General features: G+C 47.5%; 1 protein-coding gene across 1 annotated transcript; it reads right to left on the reverse strand.

Annotated features, from left to right (window-relative positions):
- Nucleotides 1-1,563: 1,563 nt before the first annotated feature.
- Nucleotides 1,564-19,972, reverse strand: LOC141201404 (vacuolar protein sorting-associated protein 37A-like). The gene is made up of 4 exons (XM_073663396.1): nucleotides 19,642-19,972; nucleotides 19,276-19,403; nucleotides 6,824-6,882; nucleotides 1,564-1,611 (listed from the first exon to the last, which is right to left on the reverse strand). Exons 1-4 carry the CDS (start codon nucleotides 19,683-19,685, stop codon nucleotides 1,564-1,566), a joined length of 279 nt encoding a protein of 92 aa, XP_073519497.1. The 5' UTR covers nucleotides 19,686-19,972.
- Between the last annotated feature and the right edge of the window lie 1,403 nt (nucleotides 19,973-21,375).

Consider the following 21,375-nt stretch of genomic DNA (forward strand, 5'->3'; position numbering starts at 1 on the left):
GATGGTGTATATGAACATGCAGACAACATGGCGGTATATTATCGTACCTATAGCGGTGCATAGTATGGATGGTGTATATGAACATGCAGACAACATGGCGGTATATTATCGTACCTATAGCGGTGCATGGTCCTGGCTGTGCAGGGATATGGACTGTTGCAGCTTCTCTACTGTGGCAGCACTGAGAGATAGGAGACAAATCGTCAGTGATGTGAATGGCTTCTAGAGACATAAGTGAAACATGACAGGACTCGGCTCTGCACAGATGCACAATATGATCTAGAGAGCAATTACAATGCCACCTTGGGCCATGTAGCCAGTGTCTGGGAACATGTAGCGACTAGTGATGAGCGAGCGTGCTCGTTTAACCCTTTAAACGAGCACACTCGGGTACTCGCTGAGTAGTTTTGTCGTGTTCAGCATTTCCGTTGCAGCCGGGGCGGCTGCATGTATCGCGGCTGTTACACAGCTGTGACACATGCAGGGATTGCCTGTTTGTTAGCCAGTCTCTGCATGTGTCACAGCTGTGTAACAGCCGCGACACATGCAGCTGCTGCGGCTGCAACCGATATGCACAGCACGCCGAAACTACTTGGCGAGTACCCGAGCGTGCTCGTTTAAAGGGTTAAATGAGCACGCTCGCTCATCACTAGTAGCGACATCATACATATAGTAATATTTCAATATTCAGCCAATTCTTGCATGGCCCCCTTACAGTGCACGCCGTCCATATCCCCCCGCACTGTAAACCTTTCAGAACGTTCCCTTTGTTCTACTGAACAATAATGTAATTTGTGGCTTCAGCGGCTTTCTGCAGATTAGAAGTCCAGTTTCCACAGGACACATAAAGGGCTTTTATTACCCTTTAACTTATCAAAGAGATCTACTGACAGCACAGTTCTGCAATTAAAGGGAATGTGTCATCAGAAAATGACCAGGACTTTATGTTAAAGGTAACCTGTCAGCTCCCCCGAGATCACAAACCGTCACCATGTATTTATTTCTCACTTTATACCCGTCCTAACAAACCCCTTTTAGTGGCTTTCTGATTTCTGCATTTGGCGAAAATCTATTTTATAATTGTGGTGGCAATTTGCTAATTAGAGGGTGACTAGTGGTGGGGCGCGTTGCAATGCCCCCACAAATATTCACCTACTTATTATCACGGCCGCAGTTATAAAAATGTTAGACATCAGTAAGCCACTATTAATGGGCTCTTTACACAGGGTACAAAAAGATGAATAAATCCATGGTGGCGCTTCGGGAGGCATGAGAAAGCTGACAGCTTCTCTTTACATGTTATTTTTAACTACTGAGTTTTTTTTCGATTTTCCATAACACAATCTAGATAAAAAAAAATGCAAACTGGCCATTAATCCTAATACTAGACTCAAACTTCTTATTCTGTTCACAAGGCTTTGCATCAGTCTCATGATCATCACAGACAGGATAATAATGAAAGGTAACAATCAATATACAATAGAATCCACCATTCACAAGAGGTGATATCACTGTCCCGCAGGCGCCATCTTCTCCAGCCCCGTATCCGCCACATTACCTCGCTCAGCTCATGCTGTCTTTGCTGGTTTTCATTTGAGTCAGAAGCTCATACTGGAAGAGAAGAAAAACACAAGGAAATGAGGATGAATTCACGCCGGCCGCATTTGCTGCAGCTTTTACGGCCAGATCAGAGCAGGTTTATAAGGTAAGTGGATGAGACTTTACAAATCTCATCCGCAAACTGTAAAGATTGCCCATATAGAAAAATGAGAACGCCAAAGATGTTCCAAATCCCGGCATGTCATTGTGGGGTGAAAATACAGCAGATTATCAATGTGAATTTCACCAACTTCAATATAGCAAGGGTGAGATCGTCAGAATTCCTTAGTGACGCGCCCCCTGGGCCATATTCTTTTAGGGGGAATATCCGGAGCCGGATCAGATGGGGGTTGTAGTCTTCCGAGTGGCTGTGACCCGGTCCGTGCCCAGGGTGTCAAACTGAGTTGTATGTGGCAGTCCTACAGATGTTACTAAGTTCTTAATGTCGACTACGCCACCCGTTGTGTTGCGGTCACTATGGCCGCCGCTGCAGCAGGGTCCGCTGAGGCTGATGGTGCAGGTGCAGCTTGTGATGATATAACCCCCAACGGGTGGGGTATAGCCTCAGGGGGATCAGGTGCAGAGGATGGGGGTTGTGGTGATGCAGTGTAGACGGCAATCAGAGACAGAGTCGGGTTATGCAGTTTAGGATGTTTACTCACTGCTGATGTTCCGGTCACTCCAGCTTCGAGTGACCTCCCGAACCGTGCTGCGTCCACCAGGTTCTGGATCCAGCCAACCCCCAAATAAGTCCGGAGCGTGACCCTGAGCTCTCCTTCTGTCCTTTCCTCTGGCCGTCCCCACTAGAGATCCACCCAGGTCCAGCTCCCTCGGGCCTTCTGTTGGGAGACCCTTGGCCTTGGGTTCCCTGACCCTCCACGTGGTGTGCCTTCGTGGTGGATGTGGTGGGTGGCCGTGGCAAACGCTGCCCACGGCCTCCGGTCTCTGGCTGGGGTGTGTTTTTGCCCCCACCAGCTTGGGTTCCGGTACCCTGTGCCGACTCTTCACCCGGGGATTTAAGTTGGGTTCTTGGAGTCCTTTTCTTCTGTTTCCCCCTCTGGGTCTCTCTTTCTCCTCTCTCACTCTGGGTCTCTCTTCTCCTCCGCTCGCTGACTTTCTCTCTGCAACTGACCCTGTTCTTAGTTGGTGCCCACCTTATATACACCCTCTATGTGTGAGCTCAGGTGACCAGCACCCAATGAGCTCCTATCTTTACCCAGGCTGCTCCCCCTATCTGCCCCTACACTACTTGGGATGTTCCACCCCCCTCCCACTCCAGCCAGGAACAGACTCGGTCGTACCTGCACATTTCTAAGTGGGAGTACCGTCGGTCTGCTCCTCGGAAATGGGATGTATGTAGTGCATGCAGCCTACCGAGCTCAGATCCACACTCCATCCTTACCCGGGAGTGGAATATCACACCTCTGGGTTGAGGTGCAATACCCCTGTAGCAGCCGAATCCTCAGGGTGCTACATTCCCCCCTGGTAAATCACAGCACGTCCTCGGGCTGTAAGACATAACACCAAAAACATACAACATTTTTTTCCATAAACATATAAAACATATAAAACATATAAAACATTATATATATATAAAACTTTTCAGATAAAACATTCTCGTCGTCTCTTGTTTCTCCTCCGGTCACTGTGCAACTGTTGACCGGGCAAAGTGCGACAGTCTTTCTAGAAAAATGGTTTTCCTATAAAACCGGTAGGGGGCGCTTTAGGACGCGCAACTATATACAAGGATATGGCCGCTCTCAGTCCTCGGCCAGTTAAGGAGGGAAAGGGAATGGCTGCTCCCAGTCCTCAGCCTGTGGGATTAAGGGTAAACGGGTAAACAGTTCACTCAGCTGGTCCCAACGGGGACTATATTTGCAGTAACAGTTTCTTTATACCCCGATCGGGTAACTATTTACAGCACCTACTCCGCTGTACTCAACAACGTCTTCCTCCTGCTCCTTCTTTGGGGATCTCAGCTTCAGACCCGTCCGGATCCTCTTGCTCTTCCTCCTCACATCGCAGCTCCTCCTCTGTCAGGCGATGCACATGGAGGGCGTAAGGTCCTTTGGCACACTTGTGCCGGGTAAAGGTGACCTCGTCCCCGATATAAAGGTCACGACCTCTGTGCCCCTCCGGCAGATGGGACTCCACATCTCTGCGCGTGACAAAGACGTCGCCGGGGGTGTTGTGGTCTCTGATGAAGCCCCACCCATGCTGCATGTTGAACTTAATTACAGTCCCGGTGGTGCGGGGACTGTGCGCTGCACGGGGGTCCCTCCTGGTTCGGCTCTTCTGCTCGGCGCTCCTTATTTGGGCCTGTTGTTCCCGGACCCGCCTCTCTCTCCGCTCCCTCGCATACTCCTCGAGCTGCTGTCGGCAGCACTCAGCACGCTCCGCTGCAGCTGCCCTGGTTTCTTGAGTGAACCCCATTAGGTCTTCTCCGGTGGGGTCCCACTCAAATTGGGTCTCTTCAAGCGGGGGCGAGATCCTTATCACGGGCTTCGGAGCCGGAATCAGGGGTGCACACATGGCCCCAACTCTCCTCTGGTGCTCCAGTTCATAATATCTCTGGGGCCAGATGAAAGGCTGCCCGTCCGGCCACGTGTGCTGGGCAAACAAGTCCTCTCCCAGACGCGGCACCCTTGGTTTTACGGGTGCGGGCGCGGTGGTGGTGGCGCCCGGGTTGCCCAGGCCTTGCGGCCAGGCCTGGGGCAACTGGAAGGTGAAGGGCACCGTCAGGACGGCGGCGCCCTGGGCTACCTGGCCTTGCGGCCAGGCCGGAGGCTCCGCGGAGGTAGGGGGCGCTGTTGGTGATGCGACGCCCAGGAATTCTAGGCCCTGCGACCAGGCTGGTGTTACTTCCTGTTTTGCCACGCTCGGGGTCGGTGCGCATGGCGTCACAGGGGTCGCGGCGGCGGCTTCCGGTTGGGGCCTAGTCTGCGTCGGTGACATGGCGTTTTCGGGCACAGCAGGGGGACTTTCGGGCTCTGCGACGGGGAGCTGGGGCAGGTAAGCGGTGTCCTGGTTTGGGGTATAGACGTCCCCTTTACCTGCCTCCATGCGTTCGGCTCCCTTCTCGGCGCCGTCTCCGGCCTTGGGTCCTCCCGCGCCATACTCAGAGGCGGTCTGTCTCCTCATCTTGGCTGGCGTGCTCCGGGTCTTGGTTTGCTGGGCCATCTCTCGGCTCCACTCCGCCAATGTCTCTCGCTGTACCCGGGCCATCCTCCGTGCGAGGCCCTCCAGGGCAGTCTGTGCACACTCCCGGTCTCGGGGGAGCTGTGCGAGGACCTCCACTAGGCCTAGTGGGGTCGTGGTTTCCAGCAGGCTCCTGACCAACGGGTCGGTGCTGCTCTGCTCTTCTTCGAGCAGGCTCCTGGCCAGCGGGCCGGTGCTGCTCTGCTCTCTGGCCATCTCCGGGTGAGCTTCTCTGCTACTCCTCTCCAGGCTTCTTGCCTCCGGGTGCGCTCGCTCCAGACTGCTCCAGGCGGCACCCATCTTTGTTCTCTCCTTTCGTCTCCTCCCCCCTCAAGGGCGGTCCCGAGGCCATTTGGTGATTGTCAGCTCCAGGGGCTGTTCTTTCACGCTGACAGACACCTCTAGCATCACAGTCTCTGTTGGTGGGGGCGGTTTCCACTTTTGGCGCCATCTTCGGTCCTGGCCCACGATGGGAGGTGGCCTCTCGCCACCCTCTGGCACGCCCATAATGGCGTCCGCTCTTCCAAGGCGGGAAACCTTTGGAAATGGCGGGAATCGCTTCCCAGTGGCGGGAAACTCTGCAGATGGCGGGAAAAAGCTGTTAATGGCGGACAACCGGCGGGAATCGACTGGTTATGGGGTCCGATGGCGGGGACCCTCCGGAACCGGCAGGAGACTTCTTTTTGAGGTAAACTCGTTCTTTTCTTCAGGCACGCAGTACCCGGGTGTTGCGGGCACGTAATCCTGCCGACTACGCCAAAGTTGACGCGCCCCCTGGGCCATATTCTTTTAGGGGGAATATCCGGAGCCGGATCAGATGGGGGTTGTAGTCTTCCGAGTGGCTGTGACCCGGTCCGTGCCCAGGGTGTCAAACTGAGTTGTATGTGGCAGTCCTACAGATGTTACTAAGTTCTTAATGTCGACTACGCCACCCGTTGTGTTGCGGTCACTATGGCCGCCGCTGCAGCAGGGTCCGCTGAGGCTGATGGTGCAGGTGCAGCTTGTGATGATATAACCCCCAACGGGTGGGGTATAGCCTCAGGGGGATCAGGTGCAGAGGATGGGGGTTGTGGTGATGCAGTGTAGACGGCAATCAGAGACAGAGTCGGGTTATGCAGTTTAGGATGTTTACTCACTGCTGATGTTCCGGTCACTCCAGCTTCGAGTGACCTCCCGAACCGTGCTGCGTCCACCAGGTTCTGGATCCAGCCAACCCCCAAATAAGTCCGGAGCGTGACCCTGAGCTCTCCTTCTGTCCTTTCCTCTGGCCGTCCCCACTAGAGATCCACCCAGGTCCAGCTCCCTCGGGCCTTCTGTTGGGAGACCCTTGGCCTTGGGTTCCCTGACCCTCCACGTGGTGTGCCTTCGTGGTGGATGTGGTGGGTGGCCGTGGCAAACGCTGCCCACGGCCTCCGGTCTCTGGCTGGGGTGTGTTTTTGCCCCCACCAGCTTGGGTTCCGGTACCCTGTGCCGACTCTTCACCCGGGGATTTAAGTTGGGTTCTTGGAGTCCTTTTCTTCTGTTTCCCCCTCTGGGTCTCTCTTTCTCCTCTCTCACTCTGGGTCTCTCTTCTCCTCCGCTCGCTGACTTTCTCTCTGCAACTGACCCTGTTCTTAGTTGGTGCCCACCTTATATACACCCTCTATGTGTGAGCTCAGGTGACCAGCACCCAATGAGCTCCTATCTTTACCCAGGCTGCTCCCCCTATCTGCCCCTACACTACTTGGGATGTTCCACCCCCCTCCCACTCCAGCCAGGAACAGACTCGGTCGTACCTGCACATTTCTAAGTGGGAGTACCGTCGGTCTGCTCCTCGGAAATGGGATGTATGTAGTGCATGCAGCCTACCGAGCTCAGATCCACACTCCATCCTTACCCGGGAGTGGAATATCACACCTCTGGGTTGAGGTGCAATACCCCTGTAGCAGCCGAATCCTCAGGGTGCTACATTAGCACAATCCACAAATGAACCAAACCTACCGTAAAGACTGCGCCTGCCATGTCAGCCCCATCCACAGTGGCTTACCTTATCTAATAATGCTTGTCGCTTTGACTCCAGAATTGGCTCAATTTGAAGATTCTTTTCTGGATTAAAAAAATTTAAAAAAAATATATATTAATATACACATACAGAGGATGAAATAAGTATTGAACATGTCACCAATTGTCTAAGTAAATATATTACTAAAGGTGCTATTGACATGAAATTCTCACCAGATGTCGGTAACAACCCATCCAGTCCACACAGGCATAGAAATCAAATCATAGATGTCCATGAATTATGTGTAATAATGAGAAATGACACAGGAAAAAGGTACTGAACACATGAAGAGAGAGAGAGGCAAAAAGCCATGGAAAGTCATGTCACCAGCTGAAATCTATCAGTAATTAGAAACCCATCCTGCCACTTAGTGAAAAATAATATTAGGTGGTTCAACTGATGGCCTATAAAAAGGTGTCTCGCTAGCAAGATGCCACACAAGAAACATCTCATGATGGGTAAAACCAGTGAGCGGTCTCAAGACCTCCGCAACCTAATTGTTGCAAAACATACTGATGGTATTGGTTACAGAAGAATTTCTAAATTACTGAAGGCTCCAGTGAGCACTGCTGGGGCCATAATCCAGAAATGTAAAGAACATAATTTCATAATAAACCGGCCACGACCAGGTGCTCCCCGCAAGATTTCAAACAGAGGAGTGAAATTAATTATCAAAAGAGTTGTCCATGACCAAGAACCACCTGTGGAGAGTTACAGAAAGACCAGGAATCAGCAATTGTTTCAAAGAAAACTATAAGTGATGCACTCAAGCTCCATGGTCTGTATGCACGCTTAGCACGCAAGACTCCATTGCTGAACAAAAAGCATGTTGACGCGTGTTTAACGTTTGCTCAACAATATTTAGACAAGCCTGTGAAATACTGGGAGAATATAGTCTGGTCAGATGAGACCAAAATTGAACTCTTTGGATGTCATAATACACACCATGTTTGGAGGCCAAAAGACACTGCATATCACCCCCAAAACACCATACTAACAGTGAAGTTTGGAGGTGGGAACATCATGGTGTTGGGCTGTTTTTCAGCATACGGCAATCTTCATATTAATGAAGGAAGGAGGAATGGATAAATGTACGAGACATTCTTGATAAAAATCGGCTGCAATCTACCAGGATGATGATGAAACAAGGGTGGACATTTCAGCAAGACAATGATCCCAAACACACAGCCAAGGAAACGCTCAATTGTTTTCAGAGAGAGATAATTAAAGCTGCTAAAATGGCCCACCCAATCACCTGACCTGAATCCAACAGAATATTTATAGAAGGAACTGAAGCTCAGAGTTCAGAGTTCATAGAAGGAGCCCAAGAGATCTTCAGGATTTGTAGCGTGTTTGTGTGGAAGAATGGGACAAAATCACACCTGAGCAATGCATGCGACTAGTTTCTCCATACAGGATGAATCTTGAAGCTGTCATCACCAACAAAGGCTTGTGTACGAAGTATTAAATACTTTTCAGTAAGCATAGTCAATACTTTTTCCCCGTGCAATTTCTCATTATTACACATAACTAGTGTTGAGCGATACCTTCCGATATCAGGAAATATCGTATCGGATTGGATCGGGCCGATACCCAAAAAGTATCGGATATCGCCGATTCCGATACCGGAAACCAATGCAAGTCAATGGGACACAAATATCGGAATGAAAATAAACCCTTTCTTTCCTTGTAGGTTAATTCTACATGAAGTAAAACAACTAAGAATAATGTAGAATGACATGAAAAGCCGGCAATTCATCAGCGGCATACACCGGTACCCGACAATTTACAACAGACAGAATAGAGCTTCACACATAGATTAGATAGATAGAAACATGTCAGTCACATATATATGAAGTACAGTGACAGTGTTGCTTACTGTACTTGTCATTTAGTGTAAAGGATTTATTAAAAAAAATATTAGTGTTTTCGTGCACCGTCTCTTTAAAAAAGCCGGCCGGCAATTCAGCAGCGGTACCCGACAATTTATAACAGACAGAATAGAGCTTCACACATAGATTAGATAGATAGAAACATGTCAGTCACATATATAAGAAGTACAGTGACAGTGTTGCTTACAGAACTTGTCATTTAGTGTAAAGGATTTATTTAAAAAAATAATAGTGTTTTCATGCACCGTCTCTTTAAGAAAGCCGGCCGGCAATTCAGCATCTGTACCCGACAATTTAGAATAGAAGGAATAGAGAATCACACATAGATTAGATAGATAGAAACATGTCAGTCACATATATATGAAGTACAGTGACAGTGTTGATTACTGTACTTGTCATTTAGTGTTAAAATAAAGGATTTATTTAAAAAAAAATTGGCGTGGGGTTCCCCTTAATTTTAGGCTCTAGCGGAGGTTAAGCAGACAGCTGGGGCAAATGTTTGAAGCCTGGGAAGGGGGTAATACCCACGGAGCTTCCCAGGCTACTAATATCAGCCCCCAGCTGAATACCTAGCCTTTACTAGCTATTAAAATGGGGGACCCCCCCAAAAAAATGACGTGGGGTCCCCCCTAATTTAATAGCTAGCACAGGCTAGGCAGACAGCTGGGGGCTGATATTAATAGCCCAGGAAGGGTGCCATGAATATTGGCCCCCTCCCAGGCTAGAAACACCAGCCGTCAGCCGCCCCAGAAATGGCGCATCCATAGGTTGCGCCAATTCTGGCACTTAGCCTCGCTCTTCCCACTGCCCTGTAGCGGTGGCAGTGGGGTAATAGGGCTGGGGTTGATGTCAGCTTATAATGCCAGCTGACATCAAGCCCAGGTTAGTAATGGAGAGGCGTCTATAAGACACCCCCATTACTAACCCCATAGTCAAAGTTACAAAAAAACACAACACCCAGAATAAAGTCCTTTAATTGAAATAAAGACACATCCAGACACGGATGAGCGCAAGCATGCCTGCGCTTCTCAGTGTCTGCGGCATGTCAGGCTGGATGGCAGCTTTCGGCTGCGATCCAGCCTGTCATCTCGATGTAGCAGAGCTGGAGCCGTCCTGGGAACCATGGAGAGGTAAGGATGATGTTGGTTTATTATTTTACTTTTATTGCAGGAGATCGTTGGCTTCAGCTGGAATGGGCGTGACGGTAAGTATGGTTTAATTTAGAACATAAACACAATTTTTTAATTTCAATTAAAGGACTTTATTCTGGGTGTTGTGTTTTTTTAAATACTTTACTAGAAATTCATGGCGGTCATGTCTAATATTGGCGTGACCCCATGAATTTCGGGCTTAGGGACAGCTGATAATACCAAGCTGGCCCTAACCCCTTTATTACCCAGTGAGCCACTGCACCAGGGCCCTGGATGAGTTGGGTACAGCGCCAGAAGATGGCGCGTTCATAGAAGCGCCATTTTATGGGGTGGCTCCGGACTGCAATTTGCAGCGGGGGGGGGGGGGGGCAGAAAGCTTGGGCCTCCCTGCGCTGCGGATTCCAGCCCCCAGCTGCCTAGTTGTACCTGGCTGGACACAGAAATAGGGAGAAGCCCCACGTATTTTTTTTTTTTAATTATTTCATGAAATTCAGCTGCCTATTTGTACCTGGCCAGACACAACAATATAGGGAAGCCCTTTTTTTATTAATATTTCATGAAATTCATGAAATAATTAAAAAAAGGGCTTCCCTGTATTTTTGTTTCCAGCCAGGTACAAATAGGCAGCTGGTGGTTGGGGGCAGCCCGTTCCTGCTTGCTGTACCTGGCTGGATACAAAAATAGGGCGAAGCCCCACGTATTTTTTTTTTTAATTATTCCATGAATTTCATGAATTTAAAAAAAAAAAAACGTGGAGCTTCGCCCTATTTTTGTGTCCAGCCAGGTACAACTAGGCAGCTGGGGGCTGGAATCTGCAGCGCAGGGAGGCCCAAGCTTTCTGGGCCCCACCCGCTGCAAATTGCAGTCCGCAGCCGCCCCGGAAAATGGCGCGTTCATAGAAGCGCCATCTTCTGGCGCTGTACCCAACTCATCCAGGGCCCTGATGCGGTGGCTCACTGGGTAATAAAGGGGTTAAGGCCAGCTTGGCATTATCAGCTGGCCCTAAGCCCGAAATTCATGGGGTCACGCCAATATTAGACATGACCACCATGAATTTCTAGTAAAGTATTTAAAAAAAACACAAACACCCAGAAAAAAGTCCTTTAATTGAAATAAACACACAATTCTTTATTGTTCTAAATTAAACCATACTTACCATCACGCCCATTCCAGCTGAAGCCAACGATCTCCTGCAATAAAAGAAAAATAATAAAGCAACCTCATCCTTACCTTTCCATGGCTCCCACGACGGCTCCAGCTCTGCTACATCGAGATGACAGGCTGGACCGCAGCAGAACGCTGCCATCCAGCCTGTCATCCCGCAGACACTGAGAAGCGCAGGCATACTTCCACTCCTCAGTGTCTGGCTGTGACGGCATCCAGATGAGCCGACAATGAACTCGGCTCACCTCATGTACGTCACTGACAGCGTGGGAGAATTCTCCTGCACTCAGCGCTTCAGCGTGAGAATTTTCCCACGCTGTCAGTGACGTGCATGAGGTGAGGTCATGTCCCATGAACTCGGCGCACCTCATGCACGTCACTGACAGCGTGGGAGAATTCTCACGCTGAAGCGCTGAGTGCAGGAGAATTTTCCCACGCTGTCAGTGACGTGCATGAGGTGAGCTGAGTTCATTGGACATGACCTCGGCTCATCTGGATGACGTCACAGAAAGACACTGAGGAGCGCAAGCATGCCTGCGCTTCTCAGTGTCCGCGGGATGACAGGCTGGATGGCAGCGTTCTGCTGCGGTCCAGCCTGTCATCTCGATGTAGCAGAGCTGAAGCTGTCCTGGGAACCATGGAAAGGTAAGGATGAGGTTGCTTTATTATTTTACTTTTATTGCAGGAGATCGTTGGCTTCAGCTGGAATGGGTGTGGCGGTAAGTATGGTTTAATTTAGAACAATAAAGAATTGTGTCTTTATTTCAATTAAAGGACTTTTTTCTGGGTGTTTGTGTTTTTTTTAAATACTTTACTAGAAATTCATGGCGGTCATGTCTAATATTGGCGTGACCCCATGAATTTCGGGCTTAGGGCCAGCTGATAATGCCAAGCTGGCCTTAACCCCTTTATTACCCAGTGAGCCACCGCACCAGGGCCCTGGATGAGTTGGGTACAGCGCCAGAAGATGGCGCTTCTATGAACGCGCCATTTTCCGGGGCGGCTGCGGACTGCAATTTGCAGCGGGTGGGACCCAGAAAGCTTGGGTCTCCCTGCGCTGCAGATTCCAGCCCCCAGCTGCCTAGTTGTACCTGGCTGGACACAAAAATAGGGCGAAGCGCCACACATTTTTTTTTTTAATTATTTCATGAAATTCATGGAATAATTAAGAAAAAAAGGGCTTCCCTATATTGTTGTGTCCGGCTAGGTACAAATAGGCAGCTGGTGGTTGGGGGCAGCCCGTTCCTGCCTGCTGTACCTGGCTGGACACAATTATAGGGCGAAGCCCCACATAATTTTTTTTTAATTATTTCATGAATTTCCTGAAATAATTAAAAAAAAATTGACGTGGGGCTTCACACTATATTTGTGTCCAGCCAGGTACAGCAGGCAGGAACGGGCTGCCCCCAACCACCAGCTGCCTATTTGTACCTAGCCGGACACAACAATATAGGGAAGCCCTTTTTTTCTTAATTATTCCATGAATTTCATGAAATAATTAAAAAAAAAAAAACGTGGAGCTTCTCCCTATTTTTGTGTCCAGCCAGGTACAACTAGGCAGCTGGGGGATGGAATCTGCAGCGCAGGGAGGCCCAAGCTTTTTGCCCTCCCCCCCCCCGCTGAAAATTGCAGTCCGCGGCCGCCCCGGAAAATGGCGCGTTCATAGAAGCTGGATGCTGTACCTGGCTGGCATACAAAAATATGGCGAAGCCCACGTCAAAAGTTTTGGGAAAAATTTATTAAAAAATAAATAATAATTTAGGGACTGCATCTTTATTAAGTCCTCAAATGTCATTTAGTGTTAAAATAAAGGATTTATTTAAAAAAAAAATGGCGTGGGATCCCCCATAATTTTAGTCTCTAGCGGAGGTTAAGCAGACGGCTGGGGCAGATGTTTGAAGCCTGGGAAGGGGGTAAAACCCACGGAGCTTCCCAGGCTACTAATATCAGCCCCCAGCTGAATACCTAGCCTTTACTAGCTATTAAAATGGGGGACCCCCCCAAAAAAAATGACGTGGGGTCCCCTCTATTTTAATAGCTAGCAAAGGCTAGGCAGACAGCTGGGGGCTGATATTAATAGCTCAGGAAGGGTGCCATGAATATTGGCCCCCTCCCAGGCTAGAAACACCAGCCGTCAGCCGCCCCAGAAATGGCGCATCCATAGGATGCGCCAATTCTGGCACTTAGCCTCGCTCTTCCACGCTGCCCTGGTGCGGTGGCAGGGGGTAATAGTGGTGGGGTTCATGTCAGCGCCAGCTGCCATGAAGCCCAGGTTAGTAATGATGGCCGTCTATATGACACCCCCATTACTAACCTACAAAGTGTTAAAAAGAAAAAACACACTACACCCAGAAAAAAATAATTTATTTGAAATAAAACACCATTTTATTTAATTCTTAGTTTACTAAAAAAAAAATAGTTACCTGTCCACGTTCCTGCGCTGATCTCCCATGCACAGCTGTCACATCTGGAGATGGTGACAGCTGTGCATGGCTGCTGTAAGCTCACGCTGCCGGGAACACGTCCGCTCCCGGCAGCGGGAGCCACTGACTGAGGTCACCGGAGTGCATTCAGGCAGCGCAGCTCCGGAGACCTCCTTTACGGCAGTGCTGTACCGTGGGAATTTCTCACGATACAGCAGTGCCGTAAAGGAGCTAACCGGAGCAGCGCTGCCTGAACTCCGGTGAACCCTTACGGCCCCGTCATTCTAGCGGCGGCAGCGGTTCAGAGCGGTCACATTCTATGTGGCTGCTCTGAACTGGAGATCTTCGTGGGACACTCGTGGACTACTACGGAGGGGTAAGGATAAGGTTGTGGTTTATTATTTTATATTTTATTACAGGAGATCGATGGCTTCGGGGAATTAGGTGTCTAGGTGAGTATAGGTGTAGTTTTTTATTTTTTACTTTATTTTAGGTGGCGATCGGCGGGGACAGGTAATGTATGAACTAATTTCTTTTAGGTAACCACTGGCCACCAATGACATGTATTTAACATTTATTGGGGACACAGTAGGGCAATTTAAATAGCAGGATCAGGCTGATGGGAACTACTGCTCCCATCGAGCTGATCCTGCTGGCAGGAGTGGACGGGGGACAGACATAGGCCGATGGGAGTAGTAGTGTCACATCGGCCTATGTCTGCCCGCACACACACCCGCACACACACACCCCGCACACACACCGCACACACACCCCGCACACACACACCCCGCACACACACACCCCGCACACACACACCCCGCACACACACACCGCACACACACACCCCGCACACACACCGCACACACATCGCGCACACACATCGCGCACACACACCCCGCACACACACCCCGCACACACACTAATCATGACGGGTCTGGGAGGTGAGGCTGACCTGTGCGGCCGTGGGAAAGTTGATGTGAGTTCATGCAGTCAAGCATGAACTCACATGAACCCTCTGAGGGCACCGCGGCTACTTCAAATGAACAGCTGATCGGCATCACCTGATACCTCAGCTGTTCATTTGAAATAACCGGCGGGAAAGCGCAGCACAGAACGGGAAAGCCGGCGGTGAAGTCTTTTCACTGCCGGCTTCCCCGCCCGGGTCCTTCGCTCCTTGGTGCTGCGCTCCCCGCCCGGTCCTAATTTACGATCGGGATGGGAGGTGGCGAGGGGAGCGGAGGATCGGGGTGGGAGGCTGCGGGGAAGCAGTATGGGGCTGCGTGATTGTTTAAAAGCCGGCGGCTTTTTACCGCGCGCCGGCTTTTAAACAATCAGGAGAATTCTCCCCCGCTGGGATGGCATTCTGATGAGAGGCTGGATCTCAGCTGAGCGCTGCCATCCAGCTTGTCATCCTTCACAGACACTGCAGAGCGCAGGCATTATGGGAACTTCCGATTCCGGTATTCGATATTATAAAAGTATCGGAATTAAGTATCGGAATTCCGATACAGTGAATATCGGCCGATACCCGATATTTCAGTATCGGAATGCTCAACACTACACATAACTTAATTTATGGACATCTATTGTTTGATTTCTTTGCCTATGTGGATTGGATGGTCTGTTACTGATATCTGGGGAGAATTTCATGCCTATAGCACCTTTAGTAACATAGTTACTTAGAAAATTGGTGAAGTGTGAGTATTTCACCCGCTGTGTATATCCAGTGGGGAAAATAAGTATTTGATACACTGCCGATTTTGCAAGTTTTCCCACCTACAAAGAATGGAGAGGTCTGTATTTTTTTTTTTATCGTAGGTATACTTCAACTGTGAGAGACAGAAGAAGAATCCAGAAAATCACATTGTATGATTTTTACATAATTAATTAGCATTTTATTGATTGAAATAAGTATGTGATACAATAGAAAAACAGAACGTAATATTTGGTACAGAAACCTTTGTTTGCAATTACAGAGGTCAGAAGTTTCCAGTAGTTCTTGACCAAGTTTGCACACACCGCAGCAGGGACTTTGGCCCACTCCTCCATACAGATCTTCTCCAGATCTTTCAGGTTTCGGGGCTGTCGCTGGGCAACATTGGAGTTTCAGCTCCCTCTAAAGATTTTCTACTGGGTTCAGGTCTGGAGACTGGTTAGGCTACTCCAGGACCTTGAAATGCTTCTAACAGAGACACTCCTTAGTTTCCTTGGCTATGTGTTTCGGGTCATTGTCATGGTGGAAGACCCAGGCACGTCCCATCTTCAATGCTCTTACTGAGGGATAGAAGTTGTTGGACAAAATCTCGCGATACATGACCCCATCCATCCTCCCTTCAATATGGTGCAGTCATCCTGTTCCCTTTGCAGAAAAGCACCCCCAAAGTATGACATTTTCCTCACCATGCTTCACGGTTGGAACAGTGTTCTTGGGGTTGTACTCATCCTCCTTCTTTCTCACGGCGAGTGGAGTTGATACCAAAAAGTTCTATTTTGGTCTCATCTGACCACAAGACCTTCTCCCATGCCAGATGGTCATTGGCAAACTTGAAATGGGCCTGGACATGTGCTGTTGTTTGAGACTGTGGTCCCAGCTCTGTTCAGGTTATTGACCAGGTCTTCCTGTGCAGTGATGGGCTGATTCCTGACCTTTCTCAGAATCATGCTTACCCCACAAGGCGAGATCTTGCATGGAGTCTTACACCGAGGAGAATTGACAGTCATCTTGTGTTTCTTCCATTTTCTAATAATTGTGCCAACAGTTGTTGACTTCTCACCAAGCTCCTTGTCTACTGCCTTGTAGCCCATGCCAGCCTTGTGCAGGTCTACAATTTTGTCCCTGGTGTCCTTAGACAGCTCTTTGATCTTGGCCATGGTGGAGAGGTTGGAGTGTGATTGATTGAGCTTGTGGATAGGTGTCTTTTATACAGGTTTATATGGTGCAATTAATAAAAGGTAATGAGTGCAGAGTAGGAGGGCTTCTTAAAGAAACACTAACAGCTCTGTAAGAGCCAGAATTCTTGCTGGTTGGTAGGAAATCAAATACTAATTCCATGCAATAAAATGCAATTTAATGATTTGAAAATCAAACAATGTGGTTTTCTGGTTTTTATTTTTAGATTCTGTATCTCACAGTTGAAGTGGATATACGATAAAAATTACAGACCTCTCCATTCTATGTAGGTGGGAAAACTTGCAAAATCGGCAGTGTATGAAATACTATTTTTACCACCATGTATATGTATGTGTGTGTATATACACTACCCACAAAAAGTTAGGAATATTTGGCTTTTGGGTGAAATTTCAGGATGAACCTAAAATGCCCTCTAACCTTTTCAGGTGAACTTAATGTGACCTTCTCTAAACTTTTGAATGCACATGTCCAACTGTTCAATGTTTCAGTACTTTTTGCACAACTTGCTGTTCTCTAACAAGGAGCTTAATGGCAAAATTCACATCAGGTGTTTGATCCATGTATCGCCCAATAAAATTTGGGGTTCAATTAGAATTGGTATTAAACAGCCCCTACTACTTGAATAACAACATTAATCCTGTCATTGTCCCTCTGCATTCACAACACAGGCCTAATTTCATCTTCATGGATCACAAGGCTCCAGCTCATTGAGGTTGCATCATTAGGGAATGGCTGCTGGAGACAGGGGAACCTCAAATGGAGTGGCCTGCATTTTCTCCAGACCTGAATCCCATAGAAAACCTATGGGATCAGCTGAGTCGCTGTGTAGAGGCTCGTAACTCTGTACCCCAGAACCTCAATGACCTGAGAACCGCCCTTTCCAGGGCTGTGGTGTCAGTAAGCCAAACTTCCGACTCCCGACTCTGACTCCACAGCCCTGGTCACTACTGAGCGTGTACATAAAGTGCAGCACAGATTCATCTGAACTAAAAGCCGAGATCCTTAGATCAGGAACAGAACAGACATTTATAGGACATTTCAGAACTTTCACAAATTCTTATGGAAACATTTACAGCACATCCTGTATTGTACTGCTGTACCCAATTTATTATATATTTTAGGAGTCGGAGTGGGTCCATTTTATACCGACTCCACCAAAATAGACACCGACTCAGACTCCACAGCCCTGCACCCTCCAAGAAGAGTGGGATGCCATGCCTCAGCAGACAATAACGCCACTTGTGAACAGCAGGAGAATTCATTGTCGAGCTGTAATTGATGCTGCTCAAGGCCACATGACAAGTTATTGAGACATTGACATTTTTTGTTGGGGTATACCCACCACTGTTGTTGGCATTTGTTTCAATAAATGGTTTGAGATGAGGAAATCACCGTTACATGCTTCTACTTAAACGCCCTACTTGTATTATAATATATTACTGTAGAGGGAACTTTTTACATTTTCCATACATTTCACCAGAAAGCCACATATCCCTAACTTTTTGTGGTCAGTGTAGATATACAGGTGCTTCTCACAAAATTAGAATATCATCAAAAAGTTAATTTATTTCAGTTCTTCAATACAAAAAGTGAAACTCATATATTATATAGAGTCATTACAAACACAGTGATCTATTTCAAGTGTTTATTTCTGTTAATGTTGATGATTATGGCTTACAGCCAATGAAAACACAAAAGTCATTATCTCAGTAAATTAGAATATTTTATAACAGCTTAAAAAATTATTTTAAAATCCGAAATGTTGGGCTACTGAAATGTATGTTCAGTAAATGCACTCAATACTTGCTCGGGCTCCTTTTGCATCAATTACTGCATCAATGCGGCGTGGCATGGAGGCGATCAGCCTGTGGCACTGCTGAGGTGTTATGGAGGCCCAGGTTGCTTTGATAGCAGCCTTCAGCTCGTCTGCATTGTTGGGTCTGGTGTCTCTCATCTTCCTCTTGACAATACCCCATAGATTCTCTATAATAGATTCTCTATGAGGTTATGGTCAGGTGAGTTTGCTGGCCAATCAAGCACAGTGATACTGTTGTTTTTAAACCAGGTATTGGTACTTTTGGCCGTGTGGACAGGGGCCAAGTCTTGCTGGAGAATGACATTTCCATCTCCAAAAGCTTGTCGTCAGAGGGAAGCATGAAGTGCTCTAAAATGTCCTTGTAGACGGCAGCGCTGACTTTGGTATTGATAAAACACAGTGGACCTACACTAGCAGATGACATGGCTCTCCAAGCCATCAGTGATTGTGGACACTTCACACTAGACCTCAAGAAGCTTGGATTATCTGCCTCTGCACTCTTCCTCCAGACTCTGGGACCTTGATTCCCAAATTAAAATTGGAACTTTGGGACCTTGTGGAGTGTGTCAATGACTGCCTTCTGGACATCTGTCAAGTCAGCAGTCTTCCCCATGACTGTGGAGCCTACTGAAACAGATTAAGGGGCCTTTTTAAACACGTAGGAAGCCTTTGCAGGTGTTTTTTTCTTAATTATTCTAATTTACTGAGACAATGACTGTTGTGTTTTCATTGGCTGTAAGTCACAATCATCAACATTAGCAGAAACAACCACATGAAATAGATCACTCTGTTTGTAATGACTCTATATAATATATGAGTTTCACTTTTTGTATTGAAGAACTGAAATTAATTAACTTTTGGATGATATTCTAATTTTATGAGACGCACATATATATATATATATATATATATATATATATATATATATACAGTACAGACCAAAAGTTTGGACACACCTTCTCATTTAAAGATTTTTCTGTATTTTCATGACTTTGAAAATTGTACATTCACACTGAAGGCATCAAAACTATGAATTAACACTATGAAAACCGTATTCAACTACCATCCACCAAATCGTACTTGCCAGCTCCTCGATATTTTTCACTAGCTCCTCTTTATCAGATATAATCTGTTTTAGTTGTGGAAGATTTACAAACTGCTCCAGAAGAACATCCTCTTGCTCCATCATATCGGTGAGCTGTGACACGCTGAAGTAGAAAAAAAGAGAAACGTGCGTCGAAGACTTTCATGGAAATGTTACAACAGGGTACAGAGAAGCCAGTGTGCAGAATAAGCCCCCACAGACTTATCTATAGGGGTGGCCCTGGGGAATACTAGGATGGATGTCATTTTATCATTAGAACTAATATAGAATTCAGAAATTTTTTTTGGACAAATAAAAATTAAACTTTTTTTTTTTTTTATTTTAGTTGTAAAAATACAAACCTCAAATCTGACAGCTCAGGAAACGTTTCAGGGAGATCAGGCATCTTATATGTAAAGCCGTTCACACCCACCTAAGAAATATATACAGGTACTGGTGAGAGACTACAGAAACAGAAATGTTCGGTGCCTAGGTTACCGGCCACTGCTGCTGTCTATCAGTGGTGGCCAGTCTCCTAGGCAAGGAAAGCAGTTTGCTATACAGCTTGCAAGTGCAGCTCTGAAGTTGGCCGGATCCCTGGATTCAGTACCTCTGTGCTCCTCCGACGCTGCAAAGTCAAAGCGGTCTCTGCCGACAGCAGAGGAAAGTGCATAGTTCAGACCAGCGGCGCGACCATGCCGCTGGTTGAAACTGTCCATCTTCAGGAGAGCACTGCCCCCAGCAAGGAGGTAGCCAGCAAGACAGAGGAGCAGTGTGCTCCTGATGAAACAAGATTAGACAAGCTCTTAAAGGGGTTTTCTGATCCGACATGACACTGACTGCAGACTTGTGAAGAGATGCAGATGTGTTATGTGCAGCATGAGACGGGGCATTATCATGCATGAAACGATCTCGATGGTCCAGATGGATGGAGTGGAGGATGACTGGTTGATGGACACCCCATGCAAACACGGCTACGGCGCTAACAAGGAGGAGGTGGAGTAATGTTTTGGGCTGGAATCATGGGGAGAGGGATTGTCGGCCCTTTTAGGATCCCTGAAGGGGTAAAGATGAACTCCATAATGTATGTTGAGTTTCTCAAACAGCACTTCCTTCCATAGTTCAAGAAGAAGAACCGTACATTCCGCAGCAAGATCATTTTCATGCATGATAATGCCCCGTCTCATGCTGCACATAACACATCTGCATCTCTGGCTGCTATGGGCATAAAAGGGGACAAACTTATGGTGTGGCCCCCATGCTCCCCTGACCTCAACCCCATTGAGAACCTCTGGAGCTTCATCAAAAGGAGTGTCTATGATAGCGGGAGGCAGCTCACATCTAAGCAACAGCTCTGGGAGGGTATTCTGTCCTCATGCAAAACAATTGAAGCAGAAACCATCCAAAACCTGACAAATTCAATGGACGAGAGAGTTCAGAAGCTCCTTTCGAACAAGGGGTCCTATGTGCAAATGTAACATCACCTAGAATAAAGTTTTGAGTTGAAAACTGTTTGATTTCAGTTTGTAATAACCTGCTAATGCTTATAATTTCAAAAATGACCATTTTTTTGTTCTTTATTAAAATGAAAAGGTTGAAAACTCTGCTGTGCATAATAATTTGGAACATGCATTTTGAGTGCAGTTTGAGTTTTTATTTTTTAAAAAATATACTGTTATCATAGGCAGTTTGTACAAAAACCTTTCAATTGTACTCTAATAGTTATTTGACTGGAAAATTACAATGACTGCAATTCATATAGGTAATTTGGGAAAATCTGAGAAAATATTATTTGCATAATAATTTGGAACACAGTGTATACAGACCACAAAGTATGGCAGTATCAGCGATCAAGCAGACAAGGGCTGGAGAGAGCAGGAGAGACGCTAGAAAGACGCTCGAGAGAGAGAGAGCAGGAGAGACGCTCGAGAGAGAGAGAGCAGGAGAGACGCTCAAGATCAGGAGAGACGCTCGAGAGAGAGAGAGCAGGAGAGACGCTCGAGAGAGAGAGCAGGAGAGACGCTCGAGAGAGAGCAGGAGAGACGCTCGAGAGAGAGAGAGCAGGAGAGACGCTCGAGAGAGAGAGCAGGAGAGAC

This window comes from Phyllobates terribilis, unplaced genomic scaffold, assembly GCF_046119375.1.
Source record: "Phyllobates terribilis strain yellow unplaced genomic scaffold, ASM4611937v1 Scaffold_115__1_contigs__length_5345438, whole genome shotgun sequence".
Taxonomy (NCBI): domain Eukaryota; kingdom Metazoa; phylum Chordata; class Amphibia; order Anura; family Dendrobatidae; genus Phyllobates; species Phyllobates terribilis.

Bases quoted from the DNA above. Each gene is read 5' to 3' on its own strand.
- LOC141201404 (XM_073663396.1), bottom strand. From the start codon at position 19,685: ATGCCTGATCTCCCTGAAACGTTTCCTGAGCTGTCAGATTTGAG. The intron at 19,404-19,641 runs GTTTGTATTTTT...TTTCTACTTCAG, and splicing joins CCTGAGCTGTCAGATTTGAG to CGTGTCACAGCTCACCGATA. The intron at 1,612-6,823 runs GTAAGCCACTGT...CTTCTCTTCCAG, and splicing joins GACAAGCATTATTAGATAAG to TATGAGCTTCTGACTCAAAT.